Here is a 19,845-nt window from a genome sequence, read left to right as displayed (position 1 = left end):
TTAGCTGGTTAGCTACTGGGGGTTCTTGAATGTGTTCCAAAGTTTTAAAATTTAAAAAGAATAATAGCGATTCCGTATCACTTTGGGTGAGGTAGGTTACCGGAAGGTATAATCGAATTAAAAATCGAAAAGAGCTAGAAAAAAAATATATATATATACAAAAAATACGAAAAATACAAAAGTACACGAGAGGACGAAACAAAACACGCCTACACTGCTACACCATCTTGGAATCTTGTATATCTGTATGATCTGTGTAGTAATATTATTCGTATCTCTGAGCCATTTGCATTGCTAGTTATAACCTAATGTTAGCTACCTAGCTAAAATTTTACCTAGTTGGTTAGCTTTAGCTACCTGTAGATTCATGCAGGGTAGTAACGTTATGAGTTGGGATTATGGTTTATTGTTTAGCTAGCTAGCTACATGTCTAAGCAAAATACTATGCAAGTAACCATTTCACTGTACCGTTTACACCTTTTGTATCCTGTGCATGTGAAAAATATGAACTTGTAAATAATTATGAGTTTATTTTCCTGTAATAATGAATAGTAATGAAGACGTTAAAAGCAATATGATATGGTCATTACTTGACCTGGCTAGCCAGCTAGCTTAACAAGCTAGAAGCTAATGAAAACATTGTTTAGAAAGTTGCTTTTAGTTGCCTGGTTTGCTCGATTTATAATAAATTCATTTTTAAACAGATAGGTTTATTGGTGTTAAAATACAGCAGTTATGCTATTTTGGACCACCAGGCTGCTGATGTCATGCAGGCTGTGATTTTTGTGTTCATACTTTTTCCTAACGGCACTGACATGTTTGATGTCGGACACCAATAGAATGTTCATGATGTCACTGCGACAACTGTATACAGACATGTCAATAGACATAGTATAAACCAGCCTTTAGTCTTGAAATCTTTAGTTGTTAACCTGTTTGAGCTGCAGGGGCAGTATTGAGTAGCCGGATAAAAGGTGCCCTTTTCAAACGGCCTCGTACTCAATTCTTGCTCGTACAATATGCATATTATTATTACTATTGGATAGAAAACACTATCTAGTTTCTAAAACCGTTTGAATTATATCTGTGAGTAAAACAGAACTCCTTTTGCAGCAAACTTCCTGACAGGAAGTGGAAAATCTGAAAGCGATGCTCTCTTCTAGGGCCTGCCTATTAAAGTCCTTGATATTTAAAAGTTTAGATGCACTTCATACGTCTTCCACTAGATGTCGACAAGCAGTGAGAGAAGAAATGGAGTGTATAACTTGATCTGGGCTCGAATAAATGTTCTTTGTATGACGTGTCACCAGTTTCCTGTTTTCTGGAGAGCGCGTCAAGGGACCTGGATTTGCCTTCTGATAAGCTGTCGTTATGGACGACTAATATCTCCGGCTTTGATTTTATTTGATACATGTGACAATATCATCGTAAAGTATGTTTTTTCAATATAGTTTAATCAGATTATTGAAATTTTTTCGTGAGTTTTGCCGTGTTCCGTTCTCTGAGTTTGTTGACGATGGAGAGATTTGCGCCACTTGGCAAGTGTGCTTGCTAAATCGAGAGGGAAAAAAGCCGTTCTAAAACCAAACAACGATTGTTCTGGACAAAGGTCCCCTTGTACAACATTCTGATGGAAGATCAGCAAAAGTAGGACCCATTTTATGATGTTATTTCATATATCTGTCGAACATGTGAACTAGTCGTTTGCGGCCAGGTTTTGGGTACTCTCTCGCCATAACGTAAACTGCATATCGTAATGAAGTTATTTTTAGAATTCTAACACGGCGATTGCATTAAAAACTAGTGTATCTATCATTTCCTATACAACATGTATTTTTTCGTTATGTTTATGAATAGTTATTTGGTCAGAATATGTGTGTCAGAAAAAGTGTCAGAAAAATATCCGAACGTTGTGGGAAAAAGATGCTACGTTAGCACAATGTATAACCACTGATTTCAGCTCTAAATATGCACATTTTCGAACAAAACATAAGTGTATGTATAACCTGATGTTATAGGACTGTCATCTGATGAAGCTTATCAAGGTTAGTCAAAAATTATATATCTTTTGCTGGTTTGTTACGATCGCTAACTTTTGCTACCGGGGAATGGCTTGTGTTTCTGGCTATTGTGGTAAGCTAATATAACGCTATATTGTGTTTGCGCTGTAAAACACTTAAGAAATCGGAAATATTGGCTGGATTCACAAGATGCTTGTCTTTCATTTGCTGTACACTATGTATTTTTCAGAAATGTTTTATGATGAGTATTTAGGTATTTGACGTTGGTGTCTGTAATTATTCTGGCTGCTTTCGGTGCAATTTCTGATTGTAGCTGCAATGTAAACTATGATTTATACCTGAAATATGCACATTTTTCGAACAAAACATAGATTTATTGAATAACATGTTATAAGACTGTCATCTAATGAAGTTGTTTGTTGGTTAGTTTGGTTGGTTCTTGGTTAGTTAGGTTGGCTTTGTGCATGCTACCTGTGCTGTGAAAAATGTCTGTCCTTTTTTGTATTTGGTGGTGAGCTAACATAAATATACGTGCTGTTTTCGCTGTAAAACATTTTAAAAATCGGACATGTTGGCTGGATTCACAAGATGTGTACCTTTCATTTGCTGTATTGGACTTGTTAATGTGTGAAAGTAAAATATTTCTAAAAAAATATATTTTGAATTTCGCGCACTGCACTTGAAGTGGCTGTTGTCATATTGTGGCCGGCCTCGGGCTTGCAGCCAGAAGAAGTTAAGTACACTAACGTACTCTCTGTTTAACCTCACATGTGAATCCTTAAAGAGATGGGTGGGGCTAAGGCTTAAGATGGTGTGAATGATAATGAATGGGTGTAGAGAAAGAAGAGCTCCAGTAGGTGTACCAAAACATTCAAGGGTCATTTTCTCAAAAGTGGGGTTACAAGTTTGTCAACTTTCAAAGCAGAATTACTTTCCCATTGTTCCTGAACTGTACTGTATGATATACTATTTCTAGGCTGTACTTCTATACAAAGTAAAAAACAAAATTTTTGAATTTTGCTACATAAGACCGAATCGTGCCGGTCGATCTCATATGAAAACCATAACTGGCCCACAGCTTAGTAGAAATGGTAAGATGAATTGGCATTCCACATGAGAACGTTTTCAGACACCTCGTAGCCTATTACCGGCAACTTTAGGAGAGTAATGGCCGGAGCCGGAGGAGGATGGTTGGGACAGGTAAAGTTCTTTAATCATCTGGTTATCTTAATCTCTGACTCTTCTGAATTAATTTGTGTTTTATTTCATCAAACACAAATGGGCTTAAAGCATTAGACAAGCTCAATGCATATATAGTTGATTTTATTAAAAACACATACAGTACAGGTCAAAAGTTTGGACACACCTACTCATTCAAATGTGTTTCTTTATGTTTACTATTGTCTTCATTGTAGAATAATAGTGAAGACATCAAAACTATGAAATAACACATATGTAATCATGTAATAACCAAAAAAAAGTGTTCAACAAATGAAAATATATTTTAGATTCTTAAAAGTTGCCACCCTTTGCGTTGATGACAGATATGCACACTCTTGGTATTCTCTCAACCAGCTTCATGAGGAATACTTTTCCAACAGTCTTGAAGGAGTTCCCACATATGCTGAGCACTTGTTGGCTGCTTTTCCTTCACTCTGCAGTCCAACTCATCCCAAACTGTCACGCCCTGATCTGTTGCACCTGTCCTTGGGCTTGTCTCCACCCCCCTCCAGGTGTCACCCATCTTCCCCACTTATCCCTGGGTATTTATACCTGTGTTTTCTGTCTGTCTGTGCGAGTTCGTCTTGTTTGTTCAAGTCAACCAGCATTTTGTCTCAGCTCCTGCTTTTCCCCAGTCTCTCCTTTTCTCGTCCTCCTGGTTTTTGACCTTCGCCCACCTGACCACCTGCCCTGTCTCTGACCCTGCCTGCCGTCCTGTACCTTTGCTCCACTTCTGGATTACTGAATTCTGCCTGTCCCTGACCCTGACCCTGCCTGCCGTCCTGTACCGTTGCTCCGACTCTGTTTTATCGCCCCCTGCCTGCCTTGACCTGTTGTTTGCCTGCCCCGGTTGTTACAATAAACATTGTTACTTCGCACAGTCTGCACTTGGTTCTTACCTTGATACCGATACCAATCCATCTAAATTGGGTTGAGGTCGGGTGATTGTGGAAGCCAAGTCATCTGATGCAGCACTCCCTCACTCTCCTTGGTCAAATAGCCCTTACACAGACTGGAGGTGTGTTTTGGGTCATTATCCTGTTGAAAAACAAATGATTGTCCCACTAAGCGCAAACCAGATGGGATGGCGTATCGCTGCGGAATGCTGTGGTAGCCATGCTGGTTAAGCATGCCTTGAATTGTAAATAAATCAGACGGTGTCACCAGAAAAGCACGCCCACACCTCCTCCCCCATGCTTCATGGTGGGAACCACACATGCAGAGATAATCCGTTCACCTAATCTGTGTCTCACAAAAAACGGCGCTTTGAACCAAAAATCTCAAATTTGGACTCAGACCAAGGGACCGATTTCCACTGGTCTAATGTCCATTGCTTGTGTTTATTGGCCCAAGCAAGTCTCTTCTTCTTATTGGTGTCCTTTAGTAGGGGTTTCTTTGCAGCAATTCAACCATGAAGTGCTAATTCACGCAGTCTCCTTTGAACAGTTAATGTTGAGATGTGTCTGTTACTTGAACTCTGTGAAGCATTTATTTGGGCTGCAACCTGAGGTGCAGTTAACTCTCATGAACGTATCCTCTGCAGCAGAGGTAACTCTGGGTCTTTCTTTCCTGTGGCGGCCCTCATGAGAGACAGTTTAATCGTAGCGCTTGATGGTTTTTGCGACTGCACTTGAAGAAACTTTCAAAGTTCTTGACATTTTCCGGATTGACTGACCGTCATGTCTTAAAGTAATGATGGACTATCTCTTTGCTGTTCTTGCCATAATATGGACTTGGTCTTTTACCAAATAGGGCTATCTTCTGTATACCACACCTACCTTGTCACAACACAACTGATTGGCTCAAACGCATTAAGGAAAGAAATTCCACAAATTAACATTTAACAAGGCTCACCTGTTAATTGACATGCATTCCAGGTGACTACCTCATGAACCTGATTGAGAGAATGCCAAGAGTGTACAAAGCTGTCATCAAGTGGCTACTTTGAAGAATCTCAAAAATAAAATATATTTTGATTTGACACTTTTTGGTTACTACATGAATCCATACATGTTATTTCATAGTTTTGATGGATTCACTATTATTCTTCAAGGTACAAAATAGTAAAAATAAAGAAAACCCTGAAATGAGTAGGGGTGTCCAAACGTTTGACTGGTACAGTATATATGGAAAAATACACGTTTAAACATTTTGACCAATCGATTGGTCGAAAGAACAGACAACTTTCGGTCTACCAAGATGTATTTGTCGGGGACAGCCCTAGATGTCTGCCAGCCTGCCACTAAAGTGTAACATTCAAAGAAACACACAAAGCCAACTCACGGAATGCACCAAGATAAATCCAAATGTAGCCAAATCACTTCAGCCTTTTTAGGGATAGAAATGGGCATAGTCTGAGGGTTTCAATTTGATGAAGATCAACTGTATTGTGTAGAAATCTGTGAATTCTAATAGACAGTGAGCTAGTCGGCGTAGGTTGTTCCTTCTAAACAAGATCCACCAGAGGTGACAGTGAAAACAACATCAAAACCAAACCAAGGCTGAAGTACCTTAGGGGTGGGACTGCAGGCCTGCAGCCTGCATGATGGGACTGAAATATATGTACATATCCCTGCAGGATGAAGATTAATCTGCACTGCACCCATTTATTCTTACATTTCGCAGCCCACTCAACATTCTCTCATTGATCACTATGGCCTTTGCGAGCATAATGTTCTTCAGTGAAGTTAAACCAAACACTGGACTCCTCCCTCTCTTCCCTGTTCCAGGGAACTTTGGGCTGAAGCACAAAATAATAACCAGTGCTGGTATTGTTCTTCAGAGCAGAGCAACACAGCGTGGCCAAATGGCCGTGGTGGAATGTGGCGGAAAATTCCCAGAAGGCTTTGTGTTGCGGGTCAGTGGCATGGCAGGCCAGTCCTCCAGAACTGTGTTTAGTACACTCATGCACACGCACACACAACAGGCCGCTCCCAAGCGTCTCTTTGCTGGGCTAACTTCAAAACTGACAACAAACAGCACACAAACAGCAGCGTGGCTAGAGAAGCTGGCTGGGAGTGGGACACACTCGTTAGTCAGTGGAGTGTTTGTGGCATTGAGTAATTACTGTGGCGAGGTGCATTTGTTTTGTTCCTATGGCAGAGATGCTCTGCTGTCCTGTTTCAGGCTGGGGATCTAGGGCTGTAAAAAACAAGGCCCCTCCAGGACAACAGAGGGGATGACAACAAATGGGACTATGGATTCCTCAGGGATTACCCATAACCATTCTAGGTGCAGTCAGCATAGATTCAGCCAGTATGTGTGTGTGTATATGTACATTTGTATTGTGTGCATGAGTGTGTATACATGTGGGATTGTGTGTGTGCTGCCCACATCTGGTACACAGCTGTGGGGGGAGAGACCAGCCCCAGCCCTAGACAACCTCTCCGTGGGCACCACTGTAGTAACAACAAACAACTTTACAAGGTAGTGAGTCTCCTCTCCACAGCAGTCTCCTACCTCCACTGTGGAGAACTAGCCAGCTAGCCTGGGGCCCACCCAGACAGGTCTCAGAACAACTCTTTTTACAGAGGATATTATACCCGAGTCCAGACTATTAAAAGGCACAGGGCCACATCCACATACTGACTCACAGCGTTGCTCTACAGTCACAATACATCTAGAAACTATATTGAACAAAAATATAAACAAAACCATTTCAATGATTTTGCTGAGTTACAGTTCATATAAGGAAATCAGTCAATTGAAATACATTTATTAGGCCCTAATCTATGGATTTTACATGCAGCTGTGCAGCCATGGGTGGGCATCGGAGGGCATAGGCCCACCCACTGGGGAGCCAGGCCCAGCCAATCAGAATGAGTTTTTCCCCACAAAAGGACTTTTTCTACAGACAGAAATACTCCTCAGCACCCCCACCCCTCCCCTCCTCAGACGATCCCGCAGGTGAAGAAGCCAGATGTGGAGCTCCTGGGCTGGTGTGGTTACACGCGTTCTGTGGTTGGGAGGCCGGTTGAACATACTGTCCAAACAGCTCTGGTGGACATTCTTGCAGTCAGCATGCCAATTGCATGCTCCCTCAAAACTTGAGGCATCTGTGGCATTGTGTTGTGTGACAAAACTGCACATTTTAGAGCGGCCTTTTGTCACCAGCACAAGGTGCACCTGTGTAATGATCATGCCATTTAACCAGCTTCTTTATATGCCACACCTGTCAGGTGGATGGGTTATCTTGACAAAGGATAAAATGCTCACTAACTGGGGATGTAAACACACATTTCTGGGATCTTTTGGACTTTACATGTTGCGTTTATATTTTTGATCAGTGTAGAAGGACTGGAGACGAGGAAAGGAAACGGCAGCCATGCAGCTATTAAACTAATGAGCATAATAAAACCCAGACGTAAACAATTGACTAATATATTTAATGAAAAAAAAATGTGTTGGATCCCTTAGCCACTTTGGACCGTAGACTGAAATGACTCCAGCTGGGCCTGGTTGGGGTTTGACCGTGGACTGAAATGACTCCAGCAGGGCCTGGTTGGGGTTGGGCCGTGGACTGAAATGACTCCAGCAGGGCCTGGTTGGGGTTGGGGTTGGACCGTGGACTGAAATGACTCCGGCAGGGCCTGGTTGGGGATGGACCGTGGACTGAAATAACTCCGGCTGGGCCTGGTTGGGGTTGGGCCGTGGACTGAAATGACTCCAGCAGGGCCTGGTTGGGGTTGGGGTTGGACCGTGGACTGAAATGACTCCAGCTGGGCTTGGTTGGGGTTTCTTTGGGGGGTTTGCGTGTGCAGCGTTTGAGGTATCTGCTGAGTAGGCAGGAGAGAGAGAGGAGCAGACGTAGGCTACATGTCTGGATGCTGGCGTGGCGTGCGTTACTACACAGGTTTGAAAGGGATTCTGGTACAGTAAATTCAGGATGATCTGGGTTAAGCTCTGAGAGAAGCTCAGGGAGAGCAAACAGGCCTGTGTAAATGAAATGGGCAGCTGAGGCCACGAGAGCAGTCCATCATGGGAGGAGGAATACTGTTTCTAAAAGTCCTACAAACTGGCAGCCTCAAACAAAGTTACTCAACCGGTTGCATGTTTGCCTAAGTTACAATTAAATCCTATGCACTCACACATTCCTGTATGGGCCCATTTTCTGGGTGGACCCTCCTCAGCCTTATCCAGGGACAAAATAGACCTATGTGTAACGTGTATGCTGGGAGTCGGGAAGAAAGTACAGAGAGTGCAAATGTAAAAATAAATAGAACATAATACAAAACAAGAAACAGGAAAAGCGTACAGACACGAAACAGAGTCAATAACACCTGAGGAAAGAACCAAGGGGAGTGACAAATATAGGGAAGATAATCAAGGAGGTGATGGAGTCCAGGTGAATGTCATGAGGCGTAGGTGCGCATAACGATGATGGCAGGTGTGTGTAATGATGAGACAACTGGCGACGTCGAGCGCCGGAGAAGGGGAGCGGAAGTAAACGTGACAGTACCCCCTCCCTGACACGCAGCTCGAGTCGCCAAACGACACCGACCAGAGGGACGGTCCCGGGGACCAGGAGCGGACCGTTCGCTTCTGCTGAGGCATGGGGAGCCTGACGGGCCGGCTGAGGCATGGGGAGCCAGACGGGCCGGCTGAGGCATGGGGAGCCTGACGGGCCGGCTGAGGCATGGGGAGCCTGACGGACCGGCTGAGGCATGGGGAGCCTGCCGAGCCAACCAAGGCTTGAGAACCAAATGTAATAATAAATAGAATAAAACAAACAAGAAAACAAGACACAGGAAAAGCATACAGACATGAAACAGAGTCAATAACACCTGAGGAAAGAACCAAGGGGAGTGACAGATACAGGTGAGGTAATCAGGAAGGTGATGCAGTCCATGTGAATGTCATGATGCGCAGGTGTGTGTAGCGATGGTGCAGGTGTGTGTAATGATGAGACAACTGGCGACGTCGAACGCTGGAGAGGAAGAGCGGGAGTAAACGTGACACTATGTATCTTGTTTGTTCCTATGAACAGCAATACTTTATCCCTTATCCCGATCCTGGTGCTCTTTGCAGGATATCCTTTCCACATGAACCACTGACTGGGAGAATGGGAGCTTCCTGTCTGTCTGGGGTACTGGTAAATCACCTTGTGTGTGTGTGTATTCAGAGCATACTCACGTGCAACTTGTGCCCACGTGTGTGTTCATTTTTAAAGCCCATTTCAGAGCATACTCCCGGGCAGTCTCCTGCTTCCTGTCCTCCTCACATTCCTTAGCTATGGAAGAGGATAATTTCAACATGTTGTTCTCATTCATACGGCTGAGGAGGCTGCACATTCCTTCATTAACTTTTAGTTGAAAAAAAAACCCATGATAGTTAATGTTTATGAAACAGACTCTGCATTGAATGTCTTTCTATCATGGGCCTGGAGACCCGTTGGAGAGTGGTTCTAAATCAAGAGAATGTGAAGCGTGCCTCCTTGCTGTGTTGCGCCATTACAGCCTTTGTTGAACTGAGAAATGACCGTTCTGTTGGTTCTCCTTCATTTGAACGGATGACCCGACCGTACAAGCTGTTGATGTTTGTTTTAAAAGACAAAGGGATGGAGAGCTGGCCTTCTGCTTAGTGAGACTGGGACTTATAAATCAATAACGGACACAACCACACATACACACCCCAACCAGCCCTCACTTCCTGTTTGCGTGATGGAAACAGAGCGCTCGGCCACTTGGTTAAAAAACAACTCTCTTATCCACACTGTGACTCAAAGGGTCTTTTAACAAGAAACCAACTCTAGTGCCCAGGGAGGGAGGGCCCACATTCCCAAAGTCACTCTCCGTCTCCGCAAGAAAATACATTATTTTTCTCCCCAGAACTCCAGAGAACAACATGTGGCCAGAACACGGCTCGCTCTCAGCAGATGAATTCCATTGCGGTTTGGGCAGATTAGACTTTCATTAGGACTTTGTGTCACAAGGGCCCTTGTACCTCAGCCAATTGAGGGACAAACAAAAAGCTCCAAATTGGCCTCCCTACCCCCCTTAGGGGAGAGTACAGCTCGCTACGTGATAGAGCTACATGACAAGCGATAACAAAGACACAGTATTGTAGAGGGGGCATCAGCTGGAAGATGACATATGGGAGAGGGAGAGTGCTGGCAGGGGTGTGGAACAGAAAGGGAGCAGGGTTTAATGCAGAGAACAAAGAAGGGGGGAGGCGATAGTTACCTATTGCGATATTATTTTAGACAATATTATAATCAATACTTATAAATCGATAGTCAGCTGTACCTCCTCCTCATCCTACAGCTTGTTCTCCATCTTTTTTTAAATAGTGAGTCAACATGTTTTCAGCACATCTATTTCCATGACTGAGCAAAACAAATTTTCTCATGCTCTCGCTTGTGTCTCGGAAGCAGGCAATATGTTTGGAACATCAAATCGCGATAAAATCACTGTATCGAATTGCAATACATGGTGTGAATCACAACATATATCCTACCACATATGCCAAATGCTATCATGAAAGAAATAAGTTCTAGACTTGTGTTTATCATTGATGATTCTTAATCAAGAGAATAATGTTGTATGTGTACCTTGTTTAAAATGATCAAATAAAAGCAATACAAATCGTATAGTATCTTAAGTAAAAGAAGTATCTAAGTATCTTACTAATATCGTATTGTGAGATCCCTGACAATTCCCAGGCCTACACCAATGCACACTTCTCAGGGTGTTGACTGCATCATCATGATCTGTCAGATTGAGACTCTAACTCTCTCACAGCAGTGGAAGTCAGTCTGCGCCTGGGATCTGATTCTGATCTACTCTCCCTGTTTCTGCTCTAGGAGACAGCAGTGGTTTAGGCTACACTACACAGGGAGGGAGGCGCAGAGCCAGGAAAAGCACAAAGAGAGAGGCTGGCCTCAAACTGAACAGCACAGCAAAGTCCTTTTTTGTTTATTGGTAAATTCCGAAATAGAACAATGCCGAAAATACCGGAGTGAGGAAGACAGGAGGGGTGGGGGGAGCGAATCATTTTGGGGGAACGGATCATTTCCCCAGTGTTTTTCAAGTATCTCCAAGGTGGCTTATTTCTCATGACCCGAGGTTCTCAGTAGCCAGCCATGTCTTCACTGTGTAGCTTAGACAGGTTTGCTAAAACAAGCTTGTGCCTTGGTATTCCATGTCCTTTCACAGACTAGACTAAAGAACGACTAAGGGTTCTCCTATTGGGACAGCCGAAGAACCCTTTTGGAACCCTTTTTTCTAAGAGTGTAGGCTTTTTACCTGTGCATTAAGATTGGCCCATTTAATGCCCTCAAGCTTCAAAGAACCAATTATTCCAGGCTGAAGGTCAGATACAAAAATCAAGAGGAGCAGTTTGATGTTGGGTGACACCAGAAATGGCCATGAATTGCCAGTGTATGTTACCATTTAGTAAACATAGTTATTAGGCAGAGTATCCTTCATGTTTCAAAACACTCCCTGACCTTAAGTGCAATCAGACCACTGTGTGCCACCTAACCAGGGACAAGGCCCACCACACTACACACACACACATAAACACACATAAACACAGACACACTAGCAAGTATCCAGACACAAAATTGTACACGCGCAACCAAAAACACACCCTTCTTACTAACCAACATCACAAACATCCAGTCCACAAGATTACAAACAAGGAAAATTCTTGGATAGGAATATATATATATTTTTAAATCACTGATACATAACTTACGCAGCAGTAAAACTATTTGCAAATGACTGAACAAACATGATACATTGTCTGCTGTTCTTGAGTGGTTACAGGACATGGTGAAAACATAAAACACACACTGTTTATAGCAGTGTAATACACAGAAGTCATCACAAACGGATTTAAATTCCAACTGTTGCAAGTTGCATAAGGATGGTGTGGCCCATCTTTCCTAACCCTAATGTGATTAAAGAAATAAGTCTCATCCAACCTACGCACACACGCACATACCTGGGTTGTAGAGCCTAGTTTACCTTGACCACACTTTATCTTTATCTGAACTCTGAACTGGACAGCAGTTCCAGAACAGTAGCCTGTTCACACAAACACAGACACACCCTTTACTTATTTCAGCATGCAGACATACTTACATACAAACACACACACACACTTACATACCTATCTACCCTCACAGAAGCTCCAACCTGGGCAGAATGCCTTTCTATATAAAACCAATGAGGAAGCAGAGCATAAAATACAAGATTAGCCTCAACAGCTTCCGTTAAATATCATCCGGGCAGTCCAGGCAAGATTTGACTCTTCAACATCTGGGGCTGGGCTGCACACATCAAGGTGACATTTCTACATCAAGCACAGACACCCACAGGAAAGCATGGCTGAAACCTAAACATTGCAGAAGGTCTGAAAGGAGAGGAAGAAACATAGGAAGCAGAGCCTCATAGAAACTGCTTCAATCCATCAGAGCTGTAGTAAGTTCGTCACTAACTTTTCTCAAAAGAGCATTTCTGCTCGGTAAAGTTTTGTTTTACTTCACAGACAAAACACACTGGACTTGGATTGAAGTGCGCTGTGAAAACAATGAAAGACTGTTAAGTGTCTAGGGCCAATCTATAGGTTGGGCCACCTGTAAACGACTTGTGTGGGAACTGGGAGGGAAATGTGGTTGTTTATTAGACCTAGTTAGAGAGGAGCAACAGTGATCATCAACAGACAGTTCCAGAGTTACAACACCCATCCTGCTAAAACATGAAACACAACCTTAGCATTGGTGAATCACTTCACCAAGTTACCACATTGACTTTGCTCACACCCACACTAACGAGTGGGATGTGTTGGGAGGGTTGGGTCCAATTCACCCCTACCGTATAGAAGAATCAGCCTGTGGGTTGCCTCTCTAGAAGTTGTAGGTATGAATGGGATGTCAATCTAGGTGATAAGGGGATCAGTGATTGGGGATGACTTACATCCAAGGCCTCCCGTCGCTGGCCGTCTGTGTTCCTCAGCCAGCAGCGGCTCAGCTCACTCAGCTCCAGGATGGGCTGCACCTTCAGCCTCACCGTGTCCCCAGACTGACGGATCATCTCCACAATCTCGTCCCTGGTCTTGTTCTCCACGTTTCCCCCGTTGATCTCCACCAGACGGTCTCCCGGCACCAGCCCCAGGGCCAGGTCCTTAGTGCCGGCCCCGGGCTCGGCGAAGTGCACCACCCTCCGGTAGACCCCTCCGTCGGCCCCGCGGTCCAACATGGTGGTGCGGCGCAGGGAGAAACCGAAGTCGCCCGTGTTGCGGCGCTGGAGCACCAGCTCCCGCGGCTCCGGAGACTGTGGAGGGATGACGGCTGGGAGCCTCAGGTCAGCAGGGAAGGTCTTGTCCACCACCTCAGGGATGCGGGCCTTCTTGACCGGTACTGGCCAAGGTGCTGGCCCGACCCCCGGCCCCGGCTGCTGGAGGCTGTGCTTGTGCTGCGGTTCGAACACCTTGTTCTCCACCTGCGGGGACGGAGTGGCTGAGTTTTGTCCCGAGGGCGTGGAGGTCTCCGAGGGGCTCTCCTCTTTGCTCCTCTGAGAGAAGGAGAAACGCTTCATGACCTGAGAGGAGTTGTGCTTGGCCATTGAGCCAAAGTGGGCCACGCGGTCTCGCACCGAGCCCCGGTCCTTGTCCAGACCGCCACCCCCATCGCCCTTTAGGTCGTCGGTGGAGCTGGCAGCGCTCAGGCCGTCTGCGTCCAGCACCATGCTACTGCGGTTGCTCAGGCCGTCTGACTCAATGTCAGTGAGGCTGAGCTCGTGGCTGCTGGCCACCTTGATGGGAATGGGGTTGGAGATCTCCAGCTTGTTCTTGGAATCCCGCTTGGACTCCCTCTTGAGGTTGAAGAAGCCACGCCTCATGCTCATCTCCTCCAGGCTGCGCAGCTCCGCCGCAGACATCCTCTCCTTCTTGTCCTTCTTATCCTTCTTCCCTCCATCCTTCTCCTTGTCCTTTTTGATCAGGCTGAACATGGTGGTGTGCCTGCTGTGTTGCTCCACAGAGTGGGTCGTCCTACCGGTTTGGCTCCTGTTTCCTCAGGCAAGGGGGAATGTTCCATACAGAGGCAGAGGTCCAGTTTTTTGGGGGGTCCAGTCTTTCGTAACCTCTAAAAAGGGATTAAGCTGCCACTAATTAAAATGCCCTGAGGGAGAGAAAAAAACACGTTCAGTCAATATTCACATCTGGCATAAGAGAATGAGTAACAGAGCTTATTATGTTTCATAAATACAATTAGATCACACACAATATATCACTCCCAGTGAGGAATTTGTCACAGAAAATAAAATTGTCCATTTAATAAACACCCATTTTATTTCTCCTCTTAACCAAACATCACATACACATTTTTAGCAGATGTTATTGTGGGTGTACCGAAATGTCTTTTGAGTAGGACTATAGACAGAGTGACCCACAACTTAACCTTTTGCAACAGTGCATTAGCATGCCACACAAAGCACTAGTCGCTTATTTGAACATGGAAAAATATTACACGCATCACAACCAAAGGAAAAGTTTAAATGATCTTGGCAAAAGAGAAACATTCCTAGCCTCCATTAGAGCTGTGTTTGCCAAAACCACAAAAATCAAGGAAGATATTTTTGCCAAAGAGCCACTCTCAACATACTGCATAAGGCAGGCAGGCAGGAGCACATTCCCAAAATCTGGGTTTTATTACTATTTTTCTGCTACGCGGACCTAGGACTGTTGCGGTAACCGTATTACCGCCACACCGGTGTTCACGAGTCACTAAGACAGTCAAATTCCACATGACCGTTTAGTCACGGTAATTAGGCTTCTCCAAGCTCTGATGCTGCTGATGGTCATTAGTAGCCTACCAAACTTGCTTACTACCTGGTACTCAGCACTCTATTGTCCCTCTAATCACTCTGACATCAACGCAAATGTTTTCAAAAATCTAATCAAACACTTCATGAGAGCCAATAAGCTCATGTTTGCAACATTTCTATAGGCTATGCAATTGCGGGAGAAAACAGAGTGATGGCCTCTATTAAAAAGAGGAGGATCAGCTTTCTATAGGCTAGGCCTACTATATTTATTTCTCAACTTTCCTAATATTAAACACATTGCTCATATTTACAACAGAAGTATAAAAATAAACCACGGGAAAAGCATCCTCATTCCCTATTTAAGTACATAGATGACATGTATTTTTTCCCGCTGCCCCTGTTTCGATACAGATGCATGATAATGGTCCATTCTAAATCAAAACAAATGTCACACACATATTATTTAGTATATTTAAAGACTAAATTAAATGAAGACTAGTCTGATGGGTGACAATATTATCCTATCACTTGTGAATTATATATTATCACTTGAATGATGCCCAGCATAAAAAAACAATGCCTTTTTTTGTGAATTGTTCAAATCATAGTCACTCACTTCATGTAGCCTAGCCCATAGGTCTATATGTTTGAATAAAGTTTGTATAACAACTGAAATGGCCAAATAACTTTTTTTAATTAATCACATTAATCTGCTTTACAAGGGGTATAGAGCCTAACTGGCATATATAAGCAGCGTGTGAGTTTCAAGTTTGGGGAAGATCATTTTCACCATAAATATGCACCTTTTATAGTAAAATCATTAACCAGCATTACATGCATAATTGCATTTGCGGTCACTTTTGATAATGGTGTTTTCCGCTAATGAAACATTCACACTTACAGTCTACTACCATGTGCGCATTGCTGTGCTTATAATGTGAAGAAATAGCATAATAGTTTATCAACATTTTGGGCTCCCGAGTGGCGCAGCGGTCTACGGCACTGCATCTCAGTGCCAGAGGCATCACTGCAGTCCCTGGTTTGAATCCAAGCTGCATCACATCCGGCTGTGATTGGGAGTCCCATAGGGCGGCGTACATTTGGCCCAGTGTCGTCCAGGTTAGGCTTTGGCCGCGGTAGGCCGTCATTGTAAATAAGAGTTTGTTCTTAACTGACTTGCCTAGTTAAATAAAGGGTTAAATAAAAATTAATTTAAAAAGCGAAATGTTCTGATCTGTTGCGTCGACCACATTGCATTAAAAAAAAAATTGGGGGATGCTAGTGGTTGTATTAATCTATCGTATCCCACAACTGTCCCAGACTATGTTTGAAATATTTATTTCTCGCACAGAATAGGTCGACTTTTGTACTATGGGGACAGTAGATTGACATAGTCTAGTGCATTTGTTGTTTGTTAGGCCAACTCATCTTGTTGGCTGATGAAAAGTAAATGTGGACAGTTTTTCCAATATCTTCAATATGCACCTCGGAATTGGATAAGGACACGCACAGTTCCGTCCCCGATGTGTCTGCCTTAACTTGTAGCCTGTGAGAAAGACCCGGTCACGTGACGGATTGTGCTGCACACTCAGGGAGAAGGGCACAACGCAGCACTCCGGGCCGCAAAAGGCATGGATTTTGTTAGGGTGCATTATGGCCACAAAGGGCATGCTGCCATGAAATTCGAGACATTATCGAGTGCTTGTCAAATTGTGAATGAGAGACTATTGAAGTGTGTACAGCCTGCGCAAAAAACAAAGCAGAGCTCATGCTAATCAAGCTACTTTTTTCAAATGCTCATTAGTCGCATCATTACAATGTATTAAAAATCCAAACATATAGCCCAACGTTTGTAGAACAACAAAGTTACATTAATAACTCTAAATTTGTCACGACTTCCGCCGGAGTCGGTCCCTCGTCTTGTTCGAGCAGCGTTCAGCGGTTGACGTCACCAGCCTTCTAGCCATCACCGATCCACTTTTCATTTTCTATTTGTTTTGTCTTTGTTTTATTCCAATTACCCCATTACATGTTCATTATTTAACCCTCTGGTTTCCCCCATGTTTGTGTGCGTGTTTGTTTTATTGTAAGGCTGTATCTGACGGCTGGTATTATTGTTGCCGGGATTTGTTATTTACGCCCGTTTATTTCGTGGTACCAGTATTTTTCCAGCACCATAGTATTGTGTTTATACTGGTGTTTTCTTGAATTAAATACCTTGTCCACGCATCTCAGCTCTGCTGCGCCCGACTCCTTTCACCAGTTACCCACAGCCTTGACGAAATTAAGCATAGGAGTACCTATTTATTTATTAACCGTTCAACACAGAATAGCTGCATGTACGCACTCCCTCAAACCGTTTGGAGAAAAAATATATAATTTATTTCAGCTTTGTTCAATTGTATTCTTCATACTATAAAATAATGCCATAGAAATCTAAGCAAATCTTGTCTACTAAATGAACCAGTGTAGCCCACAGCCATTTGGCATAAACCACATCAGGACCTAACATAAGGACAACTCAGAATATGCTATTCTTTTCTTTGGAAATAGACTACATTTTCTTCATATCATGCTTCTTAAGACTTGTCTAAAATAAACAATGGATTTATTGAGAAGGTGTATGTTACATGGATTTATTAGCCTACAATCCATTTTAAAATATCTGTGTGTGGAAGCCAGGAGATGCTAAATGTGTTTATGTTAATTAACGGTCAATTACCGTGAGAACGACAGTTATTTCCTTGACAATCACCAGCTGACGAAATTTCGTGACCGCCACAGCCCGACCACCACAGCGGACCTCCCTCTCCATTGTGTAGCATAGCATAGAATCACAAACAGCCTAAGGCTTCATCCTCAAATGATGTAGGCCTAAGCTATATTTCAGCCTCCGTTTCATGTGTGTAAATCACAGTCAATGTAAGCCAAAACCCAAATTGACTTAAACCTACCTCTACCTGAGTGATAGCAGATATTTTGAATGTGAACTAACTGTTTAGACTAACTGTTGTTCCAGTGGGGGATGGGGGCGCTCAAAATGTGTCAGAATGCACACAGTCCCACTCTGGTAGTCAATGGGTTGAGACTTTGGTGACAAAGTCCCAGTTCTATCTGACATTCCCAGAGTTCCCAGCGGCAGGAGACCCCTACATCTAAACAAGCCTCTAACAAGGGGCCAGATTCTTGCCCCCCAAAAAACAGGAAGCAAGTTTTTTCAGGACCAGCTAGAAAATGATCTGGAGGATAACCATAGGCAGAAAAATAACAAATGAATAATATGTTCCTCCTTGTAGGAGAAAATGACCTGACAACAAGCATAATGGACATACTCTAGCAATGTGAATATACTACACAATACATATAAGCTTTATTCACTTCTAATAACGGGCTTGGCAGCTACCACCACAGGCACAGTTAAAAATATACTGCCAATTGCAACACTTTACATCAGTCACCCTTTAAAGGAGGTAGGCTACTAACAGGTTGGGTCAGCTATCTTAGAGACAGTTCATTATTAAATCATTAATAATAAGATGTTTTGTTTGAAATGGATTATTAATAATGATATAGTCACATATAACGTTAGCTCACTATTTGGCATCATGTCAGCCAAAAATGCCATAGAATCAAAGTTGCATGAAGCTCCCAAACAGCTTCATTATCAGCTGACATATTTCATACAGTTTCGTGGTTATAACCAATCTTGCTTGTTGCTAGATGTTTACACTGTTTTCTTCCCACCACCGCGGGGATGCTATGGGCACATAATTTCGCCACTTACATCAAGGCTTTATGTTACAACAATGAAATGCCCGCTGAAATACCAGGAACTATCCACTACGTTGCGAGTGAGGTGTCATCGTTCCCCATTCCTCAATGGACAGGGGAGAACAAAAAGCGAGAAAACTACTAGCTAGCCAGCTAGCTGATGTCACATTGGGAATTATACTATTTTACAGGCCATTGTTACTTACTACAACTGTAAAGTATTTTCCTCTAAACCGGACTGTCACAGAAAAGCCCTGGCTACAATACTCCATTGAGAAAAGTGTTCTTTTGAAACTACCAACACGCCTTTAGTTAGATTGGACGATTAGCTGGCATACCAAGCCTCTGTTCTTTGCCAACATTCATTCTGGTTTAGGCTATCAGCTACGTTAGCTAGCTGCTACAGCACTGGGAAAATATTTTGGTATTTCAGAGACCTATTCATAGCTATCTTGCTAAGCCATTCTGCTTTCAATGTTTAGCTCAAATTGGTGCATCGATTCCATCTTCATGAAATTATGGGTGACTCACCGTTTTCAGTGTGCTCTTCCTCTGTGTCGGTGTGTTGACACTGGTGTGTTCGAATCCGAGGCAGCTGTGTTGATGGGATGCAGCTCGTGCTAGAAAGCAGCTGCGTTGACTGTTTATGATTAGCTAGATGGCTGGTTACAGTATGCATGCAACATCACTGAAAATCTATCGAATAGTGATTCCTGCTGGCCAGTTGGGTTTATTGCAAGTTGGACAGAGGATGGACTACATATGGAAGATTAGATCATGACTTTATGGTGATAGATTTCTATTGGTTGCATGTGATATTTTCTAGGTAAAGTATTAATACATACACAGTTAATAACCTAGGAGTGACTGGTTTGTTTATTTGGGATTCATTCAAACAAGCACTATTAGGCACCATTTCGTACCAGGTTACCAATACTTTTATCATCGGCCCTAGCTTTTTGGGGGCCCTAAGCAGAATCCCATTTAGGGTCCTCCTCACAGTTTGTGGGGCGACCCTGAACATTGGGGGGGCCTAAGCAGTTATTTTGCTAATAGCCCAG

At 43.4% G+C, this 19,845-nt stretch overlaps 1 protein-coding gene across 2 annotated transcripts in view; it reads right to left on the bottom strand.

The window, feature by feature from the left end:
- Positions 1-19,473, bottom strand: part of LOC129831864 (unconventional myosin-XVIIIa-like) — a 190,239-nt gene extending 170,766 nt beyond the window's left edge. Inside the window, exons 1-2 of one of the 2 annotated variants that reach the window (XM_055895376.1) lie at positions 19,316-19,473; positions 13,163-14,367 (exon numbers count right to left, since the gene is read on the bottom strand). In XM_055895376.1, coding sequence (XP_055751351.1) covers positions 13,163-14,197 — 1,035 coding nt within the window. In that variant the 5' untranslated portion in view covers positions 14,198-14,367; positions 19,316-19,473. The remainder of the gene's footprint in view (positions 1-13,162; positions 14,368-19,315) is intronic. The other variant, XM_055895377.1, reaches the window with a different exon arrangement.
- Positions 19,474-19,845: the final 372 nt, after the last annotated feature.

Source organism: Salvelinus fontinalis, chromosome 33 (assembly GCF_029448725.1).
Source record: "Salvelinus fontinalis isolate EN_2023a chromosome 33, ASM2944872v1, whole genome shotgun sequence".
Classification (NCBI taxonomy): Eukaryota; Metazoa; Chordata; class Actinopteri; order Salmoniformes; family Salmonidae; genus Salvelinus; species Salvelinus fontinalis.
This window is presented reverse-complemented; position numbering and strand designations above follow the sequence as displayed.